This window comes from Triticum dicoccoides, chromosome 7B (assembly GCF_002162155.2).
Source record: "Triticum dicoccoides isolate Atlit2015 ecotype Zavitan chromosome 7B, WEW_v2.0, whole genome shotgun sequence".
Classification (NCBI taxonomy): domain Eukaryota; kingdom Viridiplantae; phylum Streptophyta; class Magnoliopsida; order Poales; family Poaceae; genus Triticum; species Triticum dicoccoides.
Window position 1 is genome coordinate 597,366,436 of NC_041393.1, and position 21,284 is coordinate 597,387,719.

General features: G+C 45.0%; 1 protein-coding gene across 1 annotated transcript; it reads right to left on the bottom strand.

Moving 5' to 3' along the window:
* Positions 1-464: 464 nt before the first annotated feature.
* Positions 465-2,067, bottom strand: LOC119339167 (putative ripening-related protein 4). The gene is made up of 2 exons (XM_037611312.1): positions 1,917-2,067; positions 465-1,075 (listed from the first exon to the last, which is right to left on the bottom strand). Exons 1-2 carry the CDS (start codon positions 2,065-2,067, stop codon positions 465-467), a joined length of 762 nt encoding a protein of 253 aa, XP_037467209.1.
* Positions 2,068-21,284: the final 19,217 nt, after the last annotated feature.

Sequence of the window (21,284 nt, forward strand, 5' to 3'; positions counted from 1 at the left end):
ATCGTTTGCGTGACACAATTTCGACCAGACATCACGCCATGTTTCTCCAGCGTGCCCTCACCATGATCCCCTAGCGCTGTCGTCTGACTGCACATGCCTGGCAGTCGCGCGATCGAGCAAGGTCGCATCTGCGTGGTATGAGCATCTAAACGTATCTGGTCTTTTGTGAGTTCTTTGTGCAGGTTTTCTTTTAACCAACTGCACCGTGCAAACAGGTGAAAATAGATTGGCCTTACACCACACAAGTTGAAGAGAAATATAAAGCAAACATGGCAAGCACATAAACTTGGGAAAATATCACATACATATATAAGCAGTGGCTTATTTATTTTTATTTTTTTATTAGGTGGGCTTATTTAGTTAGCAGCAACTCCACCACCAACACAGACCAAACGCTGCATAATAAGTGAGGACCTCCCTCTACGTTTACGTGTAGATTAATGCGAGGTCACCATGGCATAGGCTCACACATCAGACCAAGTGACCTTGAACTCTCCAATGTCCTCGTTGAGCCCCAGCGCCTTCCACACTGCCGGTGACCCGTCCACGACGTTGTTGGGGCACGGCGGCTCGAAGTTGTGCTCCGCATCGCAGCCGTTCACCGAGTCACACTCGTCGACGACCTTGGCCATCGCAAACCGCCCATTTCCGTTAATGCGGATCATCTTGTTGCACCTGCGCGTGCCGTCGAGGCGCAGCCACCCCGTGGATAGAGCCACCACCAGCTCGCTGTCCTTGTGGAAGCGGTTGTCACAGAAGGACTTGCCGCCGCCGTCCCCGCCCGCCGCGAAGCTGTTCAACGTCAGGATCGCCGGCGTCTCGGCCGACACAGGGGGCGAGCACTTGAACTGCGGGTAGCGGTGGCCGGCCACGCAGCAGTCCGAGCCGTGCTCCCTGTTGCATTTGCCGGCTACGCCGTGCAGGAAGCCACTGATGTGGCATTTGCCGCTGCCGCCGGGCTTTGTGGGCTTGTGCGCTCTGCTGACGGCGGACGTGGAGACGCCATGGACGTGGAGGTGGAGTGACAGGAACTGCAAGACAGCGAACACGGCCAGTAGCTTCATGTTAGCCATGGCTGCATGCAGATCTGCGATTTGTACTTGTGAGGATCTGCTGGTCGATCTTCTTTATATAGGACCACAATTAGCTGATGTAACCGGGCACGTCAATCAATTCGGTCTCGTTTCATCGGTTTTGCAACCCACAGCTGGTGCGTTGGTGTCTTGATGCTGGTCTTGTAATATTTGGGCACGGTAAATTTCTTGTTAAACAGCTGTTTCTTCTTTGTTGGTTTAGTGAAAGAAATCTTGGCATTCCTGTCAACCAGTAATAACCGAGGTGCAGACATTTCTCGGTATCCGAGTGAATGAGATTCCAAGGTAGTATTAGCAGCCAAGTAAATGTGACTGTATGTATCACCTGCTTACTTATCTGTGGATCAGTGGATGGACTACAGGAATAATGGAATATATGTTCTCTCACTTGTCGTTTTCGCACGTTATTGGCAATTCTTTGCTCTGACCGACAAAGGTGGCAACGGCTCGCCATCTGAACAACAACACATCTGACATGTGTATGTCACTTTACATTACACCTCAACTAAGGAAGAAATATAATAAAGAGCCGGAAAAAAAATGAAAACATGACATATTCTAGTCTTCACAGTTATTATTTTTCTTTTTCTTAAAAGAAGGATTAACTCCGGCCTTGCATATAGCCATCTTTATTACATTATTCAACAAGGTTTTACAAAATAAATGCATAGATTAACCCAACGCCAACTTCCTGACGAGAACTGTCGCCCTACCTACAAGATTGATGATGTACCTTGACCGCCCGCCACGCACACCAAAAAATCCGATGGCTTCACCAAGCCACTCGCCGGCTAGCCGGAAGCATCAACCGGTCTAGCAGACCCTCAGCGTGCACCGCGTGCATGCTGTAGAATCCGTGGCCGCCTTTATCTGCGGCATCTTCAGGAGCAATCAATGCACTGATCTTGCCAGACCCTTCTGCTGTTGACGCCACCATGACGCCAAACAACGCCTGCCTCTTGCGCACGTCCATCGAAGGGTATCTAGCACCGAGACCCCGCCGCACCTTGCAGCCAAGACTCCCTATCGTCAATACTGTAGATGGCACGCCGCTCCACCTTGGTTACCGCACGAGAAGCATACAGAGACCTGCGCCTAGCCACCAAGCCAGACACTTATCCCTCCAGCCGGTGTACAACCCATACGATGATGCCCCATTGGGGTGTCGACGCAGGAACCTCGCCATTATCCGATCTGGAAAGCCCAAATCTGGGTTTCCCCTAGGGAACACAGGGAGCGCGAATTGCCCCACAATGCCTCCAACGAGGTACCGACGCCCGCGGGCGCCGCCGTTGATGGTTCTAGCCGAGGCAGAACTAAGCTTTCGCTGGAAAATTGGCGTCCATCCCCAGCTGGACCACCAGATCGATGTCCTCCGACATAAAGCACGCCCATGGGTGACGTCTGCTGCCGGGAAACCGTATGACCGGAGCCGCACCACTGCCTGGGTGAGGATCGACGGTGGAGGGGCCCTCACCGCTGCGCTGCCAACACCGGATGACGCACACGCCCAGGACACCCACGCGGATCTCCACCGCAACCGCATCCCAAAGCCACGGCAGAGGAAGGCCGCGCCTCCGCCATCATCCCCCGCCTGGGCTTTGCCCCGTGGAGTTCCGGCGGTGGCGAGGAGAGGGGCGGCGGCTTGAAGCCCTATATCAGATCAGGAGGGAGGAGATCGGGAGGGAGGGAGTCGAGGAGAGGGGTGGCAGCGACTCGAGAAGGGAGGAGATCGGGAGCCCCTCGGGTGTCTTCTGCCGTCTTCAGAGTTATTGGGTTGCCTCACTTACCCATTAAATATCATACCCAGGAATGTTCAAACCATGAATAGTTCTAGGTACCGATGAGGAAAATTTGCTCCTCAAAGTTCAAAATCTGAGTCTTTAGATTTTGAATCAGGTACATACATGCAAATTTTGGGTGAAAACATGAAAATTTACACGTGCATGTTAGCCATGCAATCTAGCAGCATATATGACTTTTTAAAGACTTTGTAGAAACTTGTTGTGATATTTTCATTCAAAAAACCAGGGAGCGGGCCAGCTGCTTCAATATATGATGGTTTATCACTTCTTGTATTTAAGTAAAAGCACTGATGTATCTTCGGCACACCGCTGGATTATTACCTTTATTTGTTTCGACTTCTGAGTCACAACAAAAGATTGTTTATCTCACACCAATGTTGTATGAAATTATACATATATTTTAGTTGAAGCAACGAACATGCTGTCAATATCTATTAAAGAAACCGCCACAAGTCTACAACAACTCAAGCAGACAAGTACAATAAAGAAAATACCTAATCACAAGAAGATCAACTCCACTCACCTGCATGTAAGCAAGGGAAGTTCACAAGCCAAAAAAAGAAACATCAGAGTTCTTCATTTCTCGACCAGACTATCCCCTGTGCCCTTCTTGACACTGACACCCATCCATGTCTTCATGCTTAAACCTCATGTATCAGCATCTTGATCAAGGAAATTCCATCCTCAAGATTTCTTCGACCTTGTCGCTTCAGCAATACCGCCCATTAATTAACAAAAGTGCACAAATAGAAAATCGCAGAAGCATGATGGAAATTTACAGAGAAAGCGTGCATTACTTTGTGTTTTCCATATTGTCCAACATGTTGCTCCACTAAGATTAGGCTACATGTTTTCTAGGGAAGGATGATAGTTATCCGCTAAACATATCTTCAAGTCGTACGGGTATCTTACAAAGTTCCAATACACAGTTGTGAACAATATTGAGGCGTTGTGCGACAAACTCAAACATCAAGCAGAGGCTCTCAGAGAGGTCAAGATCCATCGTGGAGGTTGAACATGCTCGCCGATCGTTGTATCGTCTTGTTATTTTTGTTTGTCTTTGGCTTTTGAGATGTTGGCCCCGTTGGGTCTGTATCGAACCTATTTTATTTCTTGTTGTCAAACCAGTGTTGTAAACGATTTAAGGGCTTCAGTTCGCTAAAGCCGGGAAGCGCCCCCTTTCTAAATAAAGTTCCAGCGCACGACGGCCCGCTTTCCACATGAACTTGGCAAGAGAGCAGTCAAAAAGAAAGTGCTCAATTTTTTTCTCAGATAGAAAAGGGCAATGGTCATTCCCTGGCGAACACCATCTGATGGAATTACCCTTTGTCAATATATTGTTCTTCAAGAACAACCATTTTCACTTTCCAAAGATGTTTGTAATGCACCATCCTCACCACCCTGAGCTGGAGATATAAAGATCTCACGATGAACCTTCCATTATTCATCTTCCAAATAAATAGTGTCTTCACTGTCACTCAACCTTATATCTTGAATTTTATCAAGCAATGTTTGCCATTGCAAAGCTAACTCACCAAGCAAGGTCCTTCTGAACTAAATATATTCTCTAATCCATCTTAAAGAATCTTCTACAATGTTCTCTGCTTTAAGAAGATGATGCTATAATGTCTAGGAAATTGGAGAAACAAAGACCCTCCATCTATCCAACTATCCTCCCAAAACAAAGTCTTGCAAAAATTTCCAATTACTTTCCTTGTGTACTATTGGAAGATCTAATTCACCCCCACCAAGCTTTGTAAAAGTGAAAGCTACCAGACCCTTTCCTTATCTATGATGGAGTGTGTCTCTCCAAATAGTTTTTGTACAATATATATTGCCATGTCCCTATAGTTGATTCCATATTGAAGATCCATTAATATTTACAATGCAAGATTTGATTCAGGGTGATCAAATCTAGAATCCCGGGAAGTCCACAATCCTTGGGTAAACATACAGTGGGCCAGTTCACCAGATGGTAGATTTTCTGATAATTAGTCTCCCGCCACAACATTCTTGCTCTACAATGGTCCCAACTCTTGGCTACACCTTTAGGAACATCCAGAAATGAGAGAATATATAGAGGGACACTACTCAAGCAATCACCAACAAGAATTGCTCTGCCACCAATTGAAAGAGTGCCTCCGTTCCATCCTTGCATCTATTTCTCAATCTTCTCTTCAATATGACCCCATCGAGAAGTTCTTAATGGTTTATTGTCAATGGGCATGCCCAAATATTGGAAAGTAAATTTACCAAATGTTGTACATAAATATCTCACTATATGCATCTTTTCTATTGGTAGAATCTCCAAGGAAATAAACTTCACTCTTGTGAAAGTTTATTTTAAGCCCTAAGATTTGCTCAAGATGCAAAAGATGAGTTTCAGTTTTTATTGCACCATCAAGGTTATCCTCAAGCAAGCAAATGGTGTCATCAACATATTGTAAAATAGCAAATCCATTTTCCACCGCGTGAGCTCATGCCTTCATTCGATCCAACTTCTTATGCCTTTATAATAAGCATGGCTAGACCATTAGCAATAATAGCAAATAAAACGGGTGAAAAGGGTTCTCCTTGACACCTTTGAACTGGGAAAATAATGGTCAAGTTGATCATCACTGTGATAGCAACCCTCCACCTCTCACATTTTTCATTATCTGATCACACCACTTGCCAACAAATCCCCTATCTTCCATTAGTTTATGTAGATATGGTCATTTGACTTTGTCATATGCCTTTAAAAAGTCAATTTTCAGCAAGAGCCCACTATTTACTTACTGCGTACTTCATGGACAACTTCATGAAGGAGAACAATTCCTTACACAATATATGTTCCTTTGACCATGATTTAGTCTCCCTCTATATACAAATCACCGTCATGAAAATCATCAAAGAGTTCCTTCAAATCCCGTTGATAACCTCCAAAAACACTCGTAAAATTTGGCAAGGAGCCCATCAGGTACAGTTGCCATGTTGTGCTCAAAAAAGGGTCCAACTGCCTTGTTATGTTCCATCTCAAACACTATCTCTCTAGTCTATTCCATGGTGAACTCGTCAGCGAGTAATACACTATCCTCTTGAGTTAATTGTGAGCATTCAATTCCATCGATCTTAATGCTAGTAATCTCTGAAGGACCAAATAGATCCTTGTACAAATCAGTGACATGATTCAAAATTTCCTGATCTCCTTTAACTTGGATCCCGTTGTCATACATCACAACAATAACATTCTTTTTTCCCTACCACTAGACTTTAATATGAAAGTATTTGACATTTTGATCTCCATCTTTCGAATCCTCTTTTGCTCTTAGTCTCCACTCGAGCTCATCAAATCTCATTAGTTCTTTTTTCAACTTAGATTCTAAAAGCATCTTCTTATTCCTTTCTTCAACGCCCATACATCCAGGAAATCAGGTGTATGTATCAAGTGTGTCGTTTTGTTTCCTAATTATCAGTGGATCAGTGGATGGACTATAGGAATAATGGAATATATGTTCTCTCACTTGTCGTTTTCGCACGTTATTGGAAATTCTTTGCTCTGACTGACAAAGGTGGCAACGCCTCACCCTCTGAACAACAACACATCTGGCATCGTATGTCACTTCACATTGCACTCTCCTGATTAAATAACAACAAAAGGTATTGTCCATACGAAACTGGGATGACAGAGGAAGGGGAAAGGCAGAGGTAGTATATTATATGCAAGTGATGGCCATGTGAAGTTGGCAGGCACATCAGATACATCCTTTAATGTGGAAGCAATCTCATATCCTCTAGTACTATATTGTCCATGTGCTGCATTTCATCGGCATCTGCTTCTTACAAAAGCGAAGAAGAGAATTTTTTTCCTATAATGAGATTGTGGCATATATATGTGTTGAAATATCTCTACTCTTATAAAAAAATGCGAGTTGATGATGATGATGTGTCTGCCTTCGTGCAATCTATACTGTTCGATCTGGGATCTGAGGTTGGGATTGAGACTAAGATGGGTTGTGCAGAGCCAACATCCAAAACAGAGCACCAATAGTTTGGAGATTTCTTCCGCGAAGCAGATTCTTCGAGAACCCCTCCAAAATTCCTCGTTGTTGGCCCTACCCTCTCTTTCCAGGCGACCGCCGGAATTGAGTTGGGCGAGGGTCCCGCCTCCTGTATAGACTTAGTTGTAGTTAAGGTCTTAATAAATCTGATTTGGGTTGAGCTTTCCCTCGTGTCTCTCCTTCCAGATTTGGCCACCGTGCAAGCCGTCGGAGAGGGAGACATGGCGGCGGTTGCTTCCTTGTCCAAGTTCCTCACTCTCCCGTCTTTCTACTCCCCATGAAAACTATCACTCGAAAACAGGGACCAGCCCATCCCCCGCACGATCGAGCACGATCTTTTCGTCTCCTCTATGCCGCACCACCCTACCGGCAACGATGGCCGCGTTCGTCCAGGCCAGCGCTCCTGGCTACCCGGCAGGAGGTCCGGCTGCCTTGCCAATGCATCAAGATGCGGGCGCTCCGCTAGCGCGGCGTGCCCAATGTAGGTGTACACCAGTGCTACTTCTTGAGCTTGCATTGGTTTTTTCCTTGAAGAGAAAAGGGTGATGCAGCAAAGTAGAGATAAGTACTTCTCTTAGTTAAGAACCAAGGTATCAATCCAGTAGGAGAAACACACAAGTCACCAATGATTGCACCTACACAAACAAACAAGTACTTGCACACCAACATGATAAAAGGGTTGTCAAGCACTTAATGGTTACTTGCAAGGATGGGATCTGATAGTGATATAGATATAAAAGATAAGTAAAAGTGTAAAATAAGATAAAGGTAAATAAATTGCAACAAGGTATTTTTGGATTTTTTTATAGATGTGAAAATAATATGATAAAATATAGATCCGGGGGCCATAGTTTTCACTAGAGGGTTCTCTCTTGAAAGAAAGCATACGGTGGGTGAACAAATTACTGTTGAGCAATTGAGAAGTGAATAATTATGATCATATCCAAGGCAATGATCATGTGTATATGCATCACATCCGTGACAAGTAGACCGACTCCTGTCTGCATCTACTACTATTACTCCATACATTGAACGCTATACAGCATGCATCTAGTGTATTAAGTTAACAAGAACGGAGTAACGCCTTAAGCAAGATGACATGATGTAGAGGGATAAATCCAATCAATGTGAACCCCCATCTTTTTATCCTTAGTGGCAACAATACAAATAGGTTTCATGTCCCCTTCTGTCACTGGGATAAGCACCGCAGGATTGAACCCACTACAAAGCACCTCTCTCATTGCAAGAAAAATCAATCTAGTTGGCCAAACCAAATCAATAGATCGGAGAGAAAAGCCATCAGCTGCTAGCTATGGATCCATAGGTCTGTGGTAAACTACTCACACATTATCAAAAGAGCAGCAAGGTTGACGTAGAAGCCCTCCGTGATCGAATCTCCCTCCGGTGGAGTACCGGAAAAGGCCCCAAGTTGGAATCTCACGAGGACAGAAACTTGCGGTGGCGGAAAAGTATTTTTTGTGTGCCCTCTGGTCTACAGGGAATATTTAGGTATTTATAGAAGAAGAATTAGGGCGAGAGGTGCCATAGGGGGCCCACAAGCTTGGAGGGTGCCTCTCCCTAGGGCGCGCCCTCCGAGCTTGTGGCCACCTCGTGGCTCTTCTGGCCTGCTCCCGAAGCTTCCAGGGTGTCTTGTGGGCCAAGAAAAATCGTCAAAAAGTTTTGTTCTGTTTGATATTGATTTTTTGTAAAGACAAAAACAAGGAAAAAACAACAACTGACACTGGGCACTAGGTTTATAAGTTTCCCAAAAATAATATAAAATAGCATAATAATGCATATAAAACATATAAGATTAATAATATAATAGCATGAAACAATCAAAAATTATAGATACATTGGAGACGTATCAGCCGGCATCCGCCTCCACTGGTTGTGTCTCTCGCGCGCTCATGTGCCGCTGCTGCAGAAGAGGAGTATTCATGTGTTTATCCGGTGGCAGCGCAATCTCACCGGCACAGTGCATTGCACTTATGACTCATCGACGATTGCCACGACACTGCTGTCGTGTTCTATCTCCTCACTTCGCCGCTGTGATTCCATCCGCTGGGAGGTACGTGCACATTTATTTCTGTTAGAGATACAACAGGCAATTCAACTCGAGGAAAAATGAAAACCAAGCAGGAGACACAATATTTTAACGTGAAAAACCCCTCCAACACGAAGGGGAAAAATCACGGGTGCCAACTAGCCAAACTTCACTATATCGGGGGAGGTTATAAATGCCGGGGATTTTTAACTGATCAACTTATCCTATGTGGCGGCTTGCAAGAGGTATATATAACACATGTGACCTAGATCAATACTGATCCGTACGCTCCGCTCCGCTTACAAGAGAAATGCTAACTTCAGACTCGCTACACTCCGCTTCAGCCCAAGCCTACCGGCGACGAGCCTCGTTCCGCTCGCTCGTAGAAGTTATCATTTCTCTTTATAAATGAATTTGGAGCATAACATAGCAATTTCATCCCCAATTTTCCATGCGTATGCTATTTGCTTATTTGTTGAACTTCGGTCCTGCAGTAGTTTAATCAGCTCATCTTAGAGATGTACTAGGCTAATCAATTGCTAAATAATTTATAATTAATCAGGACAATTATCTGATGGGAGACAATCAGACAGGGAGAATGATTGCTTGAAGAGCCTTAGACAGTCTGCTCTAATGAGGAAATGCAAAACTAATTTCGCAACAGAAGTGATGATGGCGAGGCTCTGCCACGACAACCTTGTTCGCCTCCTTCCGTACTGCAATGAAAGCGACGAGTGGATACTCATCTATGGCTACATGCCGAGATCTCTACATATACTTGTATATTTTTTTCTTGCATATGATCAGAATTTTGGTCACAATAGACAATCAGGTTCTCTTCTTCAATTGTTTTTGAGAAAAGTATGTTTTTGGTCCCTCAACATGTTTTGGTATACGTTTGGTCCCTCAAGTCTCAAAACTGAATAAGTTTGGTCCTAAACCAGATTTTGAGCACATTGACCAGGTTTGACCACCAGAAAACCGCCCGATGAATAGTAAATTTGAAAAAAAAACTTCAAAAAAATGACAAAATTTTGCTAGAGCCCGTCCGATGTCATTTCATGACAAAATTTTGATCGCACCTTACGCACGTAAGCATATTGGACCCCAAAAAATTTCAGAATTTTTTTATTTTGTTTTGATTTTTTTTTGAATTTACTATTCATCGGGCAGATTTGTTTTTGCCACGAGCTCCTCGAATGCCGAAAGAGCCTGAAATTTTGTTCGCATCTTGCGCATGTAAGCATATTCGACCCCAAATATTTTCAGATTTTTTTGAAGTTTTTTTCGAATTTACTGTTCATCGGGCGGTTTTGTGGTGGTCAAAACCGGTCAATGTGCTCAAAATCTGGTTTAGGACCAAACTTATCCGGTTTTAAGACTTGAGGGACTAAATGTATACCAAAAAATCTTGAGGGACCAAGTCTATTGGAACTTGAGGGACCAAAAACATACTTTTCTCTTGTTTTTATGTGGTCCAATACATAAGTGCAACTCATAGCTACATGGGTTAGAATTCAGAGAAAATGCACATAAAGTTCCAGATAATAGAACTGCAAATTTGAACAATACTGAGGGAGTCCTGGATTAGGGGGTGTCCGGATAGCCGAACTATCACCTTTGGCCGGACTCCTGGACTATGAAGATACAAGATTGAAGACTTCGTCCCGTGTCCGGATGGGATTTTCCTTGGCGTAGAAGGCAAGCTTGGCGATACGGATATGTAGATCTCCTACCATTGTAACCGACTCTGTGTAACCCTAACCCTCTTCGGTGCCTATATGAACCGGAGGGTTTTAGTCCGTAGGACGAACAACAACAATCATACCATAGGCTGGCTTCTAGGGTTTAGCCTCTCTGATCTCGTGGTAGATCAACTCTTGTACTACCCATATCATCAATATTAATCAAGCAGGAGTAGGGTTTTACCTCCATCGCGAGGGCCCGAACCTGGGTAAAAACATGGTGTCCCTTGTCTCCTGTTACCATCCGCCTAGACGCACAGTTCGGGACCCCCTACCCGAGATCCGCCGGTTTTGACACCGACATTGGTGCTTTCATTGAGAGTTCCTCTGTGTCGTCATCTTTAGGCCCGATGGCTCCTCTGATCATCAACCACGATGTGGTCCAGGGTGAGACTTTTCTCCCCGGATAGATCTTCGTATTCGGCGGCTTTGCACTACGGGCCAATTTGCTTGGCCATCTGGAGCAGATTGAAAGCTACGCCCCTGGCCATCAGGTCAGATTTGGAAGTTTGAACTATACGGCTGACGTCCGCGGAGACTTGATCTTCGACGGGTTCGAGCCACAGCCAAGCGCGCCGCACTGTCACGAGGGGCATGATCTAGCTCTGCCGCCGGACAGTGCCCTGGAGGCCGCACAAGTGTCCGCTCTGATCCTTAACTCGGAGCCGACTGCGCCGATCGAGGACGGGTGGCTGGACACCGCCTCGGGGGCTGCTATCTCTACGGCGATTGAGCCGAACACCAACCCTGTCCTTTGCGAAGCTCGTGACTCTAAGGTGTGGACCCCTCTCCGGACTCCGAACCTTCCGCGCCCCTGCCAATCAAATCTGATTGGGCGCCGATCATGGAGTTCACTGCCGCGGACATCTTTCAGCACTCGCCCTTTGGCGACATCCTGAATTCGCTAAAGTCTCTCTCTTTATCAGGAGAGCCCTGGCCGGATTATGGTCAGGAAGGTTGGGATGCGGACGAAGAAATTCAAAGCCCACCCACCACCCACTTCGTAGCCACTGTCGATGATTTAACCGACATGCTCGACTTCAACTCCGAAGACATCGACGGTATGGACGATGATGCAAGAGACGACCAAGAACCAGCGCCTACAGGGCACTGGAAGGCCACCTCGTCATACGACATATACATGGTCGACATCCCAAAAGATGGGAATGGCGATGGAACAACGGAGGATGATCCCTCCAAGAAATAGCCTAAGCGTCGGCGCCAGCGGCGCCGCTCTAAATCCCGCCACAGCAAAAACGGTGATTCCGGCACATGAGACAATAACACCACGAAAAGTGCCGAAGACGACCCCCTCCAGCAGGATTCAGCGCAGGAGGACGGAGAAACCAGCCCTCATGAGAAAGCGGCAAACAGAGAGGTAGAGGACGATAATTACATGCCTCCCTCCGAAGACGAGGCAAGCCTCGACGACGACGAATTTGTCGTGCCTAAGGATCCCGTCGAACAGGAGCGTTTCAAACGCAGGCTTATGGCCACGGCAAGCAGCCTCAAGAAAAAGCAGCAACACCTTAGAGCTGACCAAGACTTGCTAGCTGACAGATGGACTGAAGTCCTTGCGGCCGAAGAGTATGAACTCGAACGACCCTCCAAGAGCTACCCAAAACGCAGGCTGCTACCCCGATTAGAGGAGGAAGCACCCAAGCCTACATCACCAGCACATGATGCAGCCAACTGGCCACCTCGTGGCCGCGATAGAGAGGCCTCTCGGCCCTCCACTCAAGCTGCACCCCGGCGTCGCTCAAAAAGTGCCAAGGCACGGGAAAACACGCCAGACCTGTGAGATATATTGGAGGACAAGGCAAGGCAAACAAGATCGATCTAAGGATCACGTGGGCGCCCTCACTACATGTGACAATAACCGTCATGCCGGATACAACAAATCCGGCCGAGCCGAACACAGCAGACAAAGCTCATTTGAGCTACATCGTGATATAGCCCAATACAGGGGCGCCGCACACCCACTATGCTTCACAGATGAAGTAATGGATCATCAAATTCCCGAGGGTTTCAAACCCGTAAACATCGAATCATACGACGGCACAACAGATCCTGCGGTATGGATCAAGGACTACCTCCTTCATATCCACATGGCCCGCGGCGATGATCTACACGCCATCAAATACCTCCCACTCAAGCTTAAAGGACCAGTTCGGCATTGGTTTAACAGCTTGCCAGCGGAGTCAATTGGTTGTTGGGAAGACCTGGAAGCCGCATTCCTTGACAATTTCCAGGGAACCTATGTGCGGACACCAGACGCTGATGACCTAAGCCACATAATTCAGCAGCCAGAGGAATCGGCCAGACAATTCTGGACACGGTTCCTAACCAAGAAAAATCAAATCGTCATCTGTTCGGGTGCAGAGGCCCTTGCAGCCTTCAAACATAACATCCGCGACGAGTGGCTTGCCCGGCACCTAGGACAGGAAAAGCCGAAATCCATGGCAGCCCTCACAACACTCATGACCTGCTTTTGCGCGGGAGAGGACAACTGGCTAGCTCGTAGTAACAACATGACCAAGAGCCCTGGTAATTCGGATACCAATGACAGCAACGGCAGGTCATGTTGCAACAAGCACAAGCGCCGCATTAACGGCGATAATGCTGAGGATACGGCAGTCAATGCCGGATTCAGAGGCTCTAAATCCGGTCAGTGAAAAAAGCCACTCAAAAGAAATACTCCGGGCCCGTCCAATTTGGACCGAATACTCGATCGCTCGTGCCAAATACACGGCACCCCCGAAAAACTAGCCAACCACACCAACAGGGATTGTTGGGTGTTCAAGCAGGCATGCAAGTAAAATGCCGAAAACAATGACAAGGGGCTGCATAGCGATGACGAGGAGGGGCCCCGGCAGCTGAACAATAGAGGACAGAAGGGCTTCCCCCTACAAGTGCGGACGATGAACATGATATACGTAACCCACATACCAAAAAGGGAGCGGAAGCGTGCACTAAGGGACGTATATGCGATGGAGCCAGTCGCCCCAAAATTCAATCCGTGGTCCTCCTGCCCGATCACTTTTGATCAAAGGGACCACCCCACTAGCATCCGCTATGGCGGATTCGCCGCATTGGTTTTAGACCCAAGCGTTGACGGATTTCACCTCACTAGAGTCATGATGGACGGCGGTGTTGGGGAACGTAGTAATTTCAAAAAAATTCCTACGCACACGCAAGATCATGGTGATGGCATAGCAACAAGAGGGGAGAGTGTTGTCCACGTATCCTCGTAGACCGTAAGCGGAAGCGTTAGCACAACGCGGTTGATGTAGTCGTATGTCTTCACGATCCGACCGATCCAAGTACCGAAACTACGGCACCTCCGAGTTCTAGCACACGTTCAGCTTGATGACGTCCCTCGAACTCCAATCCAGCCGAGTGTCGAGGGAAAAGTTCCGTCAGCACGACGGCGTGGTGACGATCTTGATGTACTACCGACGCAGGGCTTCGCCTAAGCACCGCTACGATATTATCGAGGTGGATTATGGTGGAGGGGGGCACCGCACACGGCTAAGAGATCCAAGGGATCAATTGTTGTTGTGCCTAGAGGTGCCCCCCTGCCCCCGTATATAAAGGAGCAAGGGGGAGGGGGCGGCCGGCCTAGTAGGGGCGCGCCAAGGGGAGTCCTACTCCCACCGGGAGTAGGACTCCCTCCTTCCTTGTTGGAGTAGGAAAAGGGGGGAAAGAGGGGGAGAGGAGGAAGGAAAAGGGGGCCGCACCCCTTGTCCAATTCGGACCAGAGGGGGGCTGCGCGCCTCCTTCCTTCCGGCCTCTCTCCTCTATTCCCGTATGGCCCAATAAGGCCCATATACTCCCCGGCGAATTCCCGTAACTCTCCGGTACTCCGAAAAATACCCGAATCACTTGGAACCTTTTCGAACTCCGAATATAGTCGTCCAATATATCGATCTTTACGTCTCGACCATTTTGAGACTCCTCGTCATGTACCCGATCTCATCTGGGACTCCAAACTTCTTTGGTACATCAAAACTCATAAACTCATAATATAACTGTCATCGAAACCTTAAGCGTGCGGACCCTACGGGCTCGAGAACAATGTAGACATGACCTAGAACTATTCTAGGTCAATAACCAATAGCGGAACCTGGATGCTCATATTGGCTCCCACATATTCTACGAAGATCTTTATCGGTCAAACCGCATAACAACATACGTTGTTCCCTTTGTCATCGGTATGTTAATTGCCCGAGATTCGATCGTCGGTATCCAATACCTAGTTCAATCTCGTTAGCGGCAAGTCTCTTTACTCGTTACGTAATGCATCATTCCGTAACTAACTCATTAGTCACATTGCTTGCAAGGCTTATAGTGATGTGCATTACCGAGAGGGCCCAGAGATACTTCTCCGACAATCGGAGTGACAAAACCTAATCTCAAAATACGCCAACCCAACATGTACCTTTGGAGACACCTGTAGTACTCCTTTATAATCACCCAGTTACGTTGTGACATTTGGTAGCACCCAAAGTGTTCCTCCGGTAAACGGGAGTTGCATAATCTCATAGTTACAGGAACATGTATAAGTCATGAAGAAAGCAATAGCAACATACTAAACGATCAAGTGCTAGGCTAACAGAATGGGTCATGTCAATCACATCATTCTCCTAATGATGTGATCCCGTTAATCAAATGACAACTTTTTTGTCCATGGCTAGGAAACTTAACCATCTTTGATTCAACGAGCTAGTCAAGTAGAGGCATACTAGTGACACTATGTTTGTCTATGTATTCACACATGTATTATGTTTCCGGTTAATACAATTCTAGCATGAATAATAAACATTTATCATGATATAAGGAAATAAATAATAACTTTATTATTGCCTCTAGGGCATATTTCCTTCAGTCTCCCACTTGCACTAGAGTCAATAATCTAGTTCACATCGCCATGTGATTTAACACTAATATTCACATCTGTATGTGATTAATACCCATAGTTCACATCGTCATGTGATCAACACCCAAAGGGTTTACTAGAGTCAATAATCTAGTTCACATTGCTATGTGATTAACACCCAAAGAGTACTAAGGTATGATCATGTTTTGCTTGTGAGAGAAGCTTAATCAACGGGTCTGTCATATTCAGAGCCGTATGTATTTCGCAAATATTCTATGTCCACAATGCTCTGCACGAAGCTACTCTAGCTAATTGCTCCCACTTTCAATATGTATCCAGATTGAGACTTAGAGTCATCTGGATTGGTGTAAAAGCTTGCATCATTGTAACTTTAACGACGGGCTCTTTTATCACCTCCATAATCAAGAAACATCTCCTTAGTCCTCACTAAGGATATTCTTGACCCATGTCCAGTGATCTACTTATTAGATCAAAATTGTATTCCTTTGCCAAACACAGAGCAAGGTATACAATAGGTCTGGTTCACAGCATAGCATACTTTATAGAACCTATGATTGAGGCATAGGGAATGACTTTTCATTCTCTTTTTATTTTCTGCAATGGTCGGGTCTTGAGTCTTACTCAACTTCACACCTTGTAACACAGGCAAGAACTCCTTCTTTGGCTGTTCCATTTTGAACTATTTCAAAAATTTATCAAGGTATGTACTCATGGAAAAATCTAATCAAGTGTCTTGATCTATCTATATAGATCTTGATGCTCAATGTGTAAGCAACTTCACCGAGGTCTTGCTTTGAAAAACTCTTATTCAAGTATCCTTTCATGCTATCGAGAATTTCCATATCATTTCCAATTAACAATATGTCATCCACATATAATATTAGAATGCTACAGAGCTCCCACTCACTTTCTTGTAAATACAGGCTTCTTCAAAAGTCTGTATAAAACCATATGCTTTGATCAACTCATCAAAGCATATATTCCAACTCCGAGATGCTTGCACCAGTCCATAGATGGATCGCTAGAGCTTGCATAATTTGTTAGCACCTTTAGGATTGACAAAACCTTCTGGTTGCATCATATACAACTCTTCTTTAAGAAAACCTTTAAGGAATGCAGTTTTGTTTATCCATTTGCCAGATTTCATAAAATGCGGCAATTGCTAACATGATTCAGACAGACTTAAGCATAGATACGAGTGAAAAACTCTCATCGTAGTCAACACCTTGAACTTGTCGAAAACCTTTTGCGACCATTCTAGCTTTGTAGATAGTAACACTATCAGCGTCCGTCTTCCTCTTGAAGATCCATTTAATCTCAATGTCTCGCTGATCATTGGGCAAGTCAATCAAAGTCCATACTTTGTTTTCATACATGGATCTTATCTCAAATCTCATGGCCTCAAGCCATTTTGCGGAATCTGGGCTCACCATCGCTTCTTCATAGTTCGTAGGTTCGTCATGGTCTAGTAACATAACTTCCAGAACAGGATTACCATACCACTCTGGTGCGGATCTTACTCTGTAAGACCTACGAGATTCTGTAGTAACTTAATCTGAAGTTTCATGATCATCATCATTAACTTCCTCACTAATTGGTGTAGTAGTCACAGGAACTGATTTCTGTGATGAACTACTTTCCAATTTGGGAGAAGGTACAATTATCTTATCAAGTTCTACTTTCCTCCCACACACTTCTTTCGAGAGAAACTCCTTCTCTAGAAAGGATCCATCTTAGCAACGAATCTTGCTTTCAGATTTGTGATAGAAGGTGTACCCAATAGTTACCTTTGGGTATTCTATGAAGGCGCACTTCTCTGATTTGGGTTCGAGATTATCAGGTGAAAACTTTTTCACATAAGCATCGCAGCCCAAACTTTAAGAAATGACAACTTTGGTTTCTCGCCAAACCACAGTTCATAAGGCGTCGTCTCAACGGATTTTGATGGTGCCCTATTTAAAGTTAATGCAGCTATCTCTAATGCATAACCCCAAAACGATAGCGGTAAACCGATAAGAGACATCATAGATCACACCATATCCAATAAAGTGCGCTTACGACGTTCGGACAAACCATAACGTTGTGGTGTTCCAGGTGGCGTGAGCTGTGAAACTATTCCACATTGTTTTAATTGAAGACCAAACTCGTAACTCAAATATTCGTCCCCGCGATCAGATCGCAGAAACTTTATTTTCTTGTTACGATGATTTTTCCACTTCACTCTGAAATTCTTTGAACCTTTCAACTATTTCAGACTTATGTTTCATCAAGTAGATATACCCATATCTCCTCAAGTCATCTTGTGAAGGTCAGAAAATAACGATACTTGCCACGAGCATCAACACTCATTGGATCGCATACATCGGTATGTATTATTTCCAATAAGTCAGTAGCTTGTTCCATTGTTCCGGAGAACGGAGTTTTAGTCATCTTGCCAAAAAGGCACGGTTCGCAAGCATCAAATGATTCATAACCAAGTGATTCCAAAAATCCATCTTTATGCAGTTTCTTCATGCGCTTTACACCGATATGACCCAAACAGCAGTGCCACAAACAAGTTGCACTATCATTATTAACTTTTCATCTTTTGGCATCAATATTATGAATATGTGTATCACTATGATCGAGATCCAACAAACTATGTTCATTGGGTGTATGACCATCGACGGTCTTATTCATGTAAACAGAACAACAATTATTCTCGAACTTTAAATGAATAACCGTATTGCAATAAACATGATCAAATCATATTCATGCTCAACGCAAACGCCAAATAACATTTATTTAGGTTTAACACTAATCCCGAAAGTATAGGGAGTGTGCGATGACGATCATATCAATCTTGGAACTACTTCCAACACTCATCGTCACTTCCCCTTCAACTAGTCACTGTTTATTCTGTAACTCCTGTTTCGAGTTACTAATCTTAGCAACCGAACAAGTATCAAATACTCAGGGGCCACTATAAACACTAGTAAGGCACACATCAATAACCTGTATATCAAATATACCCTTGTTCACTTTGCCATCCTTCTTATCCACCAAATATTTAGGGCATTTCCTCTTCCAGTGACCATTTCCTTTGCAGTGTAAGCACTCAGTTTCAGGCTTTGGTTCAGCTTTGGGCTTCTTCATGGGAGTGACAACTTTCTTGTCATTCTACTTGAAGTTCCCCTTTCTTTTCCCTTTGCCCTTTTCTTGAAACTAGTGATCTTGTCAACCATCAACACTTGATGCTCTTTCTTGATTTCTACCTTCGTCGATTTCAACATCACGAAGAGATCGGGAATCATTTTCGTCATCCCTTGCATACTATAGTTCATCACAAAGTTCTACTAACTTGGTGATGGTGACTAGAGAACTCTGCCAATCACTATCTTATCTGGAGGATTAACTCCCACTTGATTCAAGTGATTGAAGTACCCAGACAATCTGAGCACATGCTCACTAGTTGAGCGATTCTCCTCCATCTTTTAGCTAAAGAACTTGTTGGAGACTTCATATCTCTCAACTCGGGTATTTTCTTAAAATATTAACTTCAACTCCTGGAACATCTCATATGGTCCATGACGTTCAAAACATCTTTGAAGTCCTGATTCTAAGCCGTTAAGCATGGTGCACTAAACTATCAAGTAGTCATCATATTGAGCTAGCCAAACGTTTATAACGTCTGCATCTGCTCCTGCAATAGGTCTGTCACCTAGCGGTGCATTAAGGACATAATTATTTTGTGCAGCAATGAGGATAAACGTCAGATCACGGATCCAATCCGCATCATTGCTACTAACATCTTTCAACACAATTTTCTCTAGGAACATATCAAAATAAACATATGACAGCAACAACGCGAGCTATTGATCTATAACATAATTTTCAAAATACTACCAGGACTAAGTTCATGATAAATTTAAGTTCAATTAATCATATTACTTAAGAACTCCCACTTAGACAAACATCTCTCTAGTCATCTAAGTGATTACGTGATCCAAATCAACTAAACCATGTCCGATCATCACGTGAGATGGAGTAGTTTCAATGGTGAACATCACTATGTTGATCATATCTACTATATGATTCACGCTCGACCTTTCGGTCTCCGTGTTCCGAGGCCATATCTGTATATGCTAGGCTCGTCAAGTTTAACCTGAGTATTCCGCGTGTGCAACTGTTTTGCACCCGTTGTATTTGAACGTAGAGTCTATCACACCCGATCATCACGTGGTGTCTCAGCACGAAGAACTTTCACAACGGTGCATACTTAGGGAGAACACTTCTTGATAATTAGTGAGAGATCATCTTAAAATGCTACCGTCAAACAAAACAGAATAAGATGTATAACAGATAAACATCATATGCAATCAAAATATGTGACATGATATGGCCATGATCATCTTGCGTCTTTGATCTCCATCTCCAAAGTACTGTCATGATCTCTATCGTTACCGGCACGACACCATGATCTTCATCATCTTGATCTATATCAATGTGTCGTTACATGGTCGTCTCGCCAACTATTGCTCTTGCAACTATTGATATCGCATAGCGATAAAGTAAAGCAATTATTTGGCACTTGCATCTTATGCAACAAAGAAACAACCATAGGGCTTCTGCCAGTTGCCGATAACTTCAACAAAACATGATCATCTCATACAACAACTTATATCTCATTACGTCTTGACCATATCACATCACAACATGCCCTGCAAAAACAAGTTAGACGTCCTCTACTTTGTTGTTGCAAGTTTTACGTGGCTGCTACGGGCTGAGCAAGAACCGTTCTTACCTACGCATCAAAACCACAACGATAGTTCGTCAAGTTGGTGCTGTTTTAACCTTCGCAAGGACCGGGCGTAGCCACACTCGATTCAGCTAAAGTGAGAGAGACAGACACCCGCCAGCCACCTTTAAGCACAAGTGCTCGTAACGGTGAAACCAGTCTCGCGTAAGCGTACGCGTAATGTCGGTCAGGGCCGCTTCATCTCACAATACCGCCGAACCAAAGTATGACATGCTGGTAAGCAGTATGACTTGTATCGCCCACAACTCACTTGTGTTCTACTCGTGCATATAACATCAACGCATAAAACCTAGGCTCGGATGCCACTGTTGGGGAACATAGTAATTTCAAAAAAATTCCTACGCACACGCAAGATCATGGTGATGGCATAGCAACGAGAGGGGAGAGTGCTGTCCACGTACCCTCGTAGACCGTAAGCGGAAGCGTTAGCACAACGCGGTTGATGTAGTCGTACGTCTTCACGATCCGACCGGTCCAAGTACCGAAACTATGGCACCTCCGAGTTCTAGCACACGTTCAGCTCGATGACGTCCCTCGAACTCCGATCCAGCCGAGTGTCGAGGGAAAAGTTCCGTCAGCACGACGGCGTGGTGACGATCTTGATGTACTACCGACGCAGGGCTTCGCCTAAGCACCGCTACGATATTATCGAGGTGGATTATGGTGGAGGGGGGCACCGCACACGGCTAAGAGATCCAAGGGATCAATTGTTGTTGTGCCTAGAGGTGCCCCCCTGCCCCCGTATATAAAGGAGCAAGGGGGGAGGGGGCGGCCGGCCTAGTAGGGGCGCGCCAAGGGGAGTCCTACTCCCACCGGGAGTAGGACTCCCTCCTTCCTTGTTGGAGTAGGAGAAGG

What these genes read in the sequence shown, in the direction of transcription:
- LOC119339167 (XM_037611312.1), bottom strand. Translation starts at nt 2,067, where the DNA reads ATGGACGTGCGCAAGAGGCAGGCGTTGTTTGGCGTCATGGTGGCGTCA. An exon ending in GCACGCGGTGCACGCTGAGG is followed by an intron (nt 1,076 to 1,916) that starts GTCTGCTAGACC and finishes ATCTGCATGCAG; the next exon opens with CCATGGCTAACATGAAGCTA.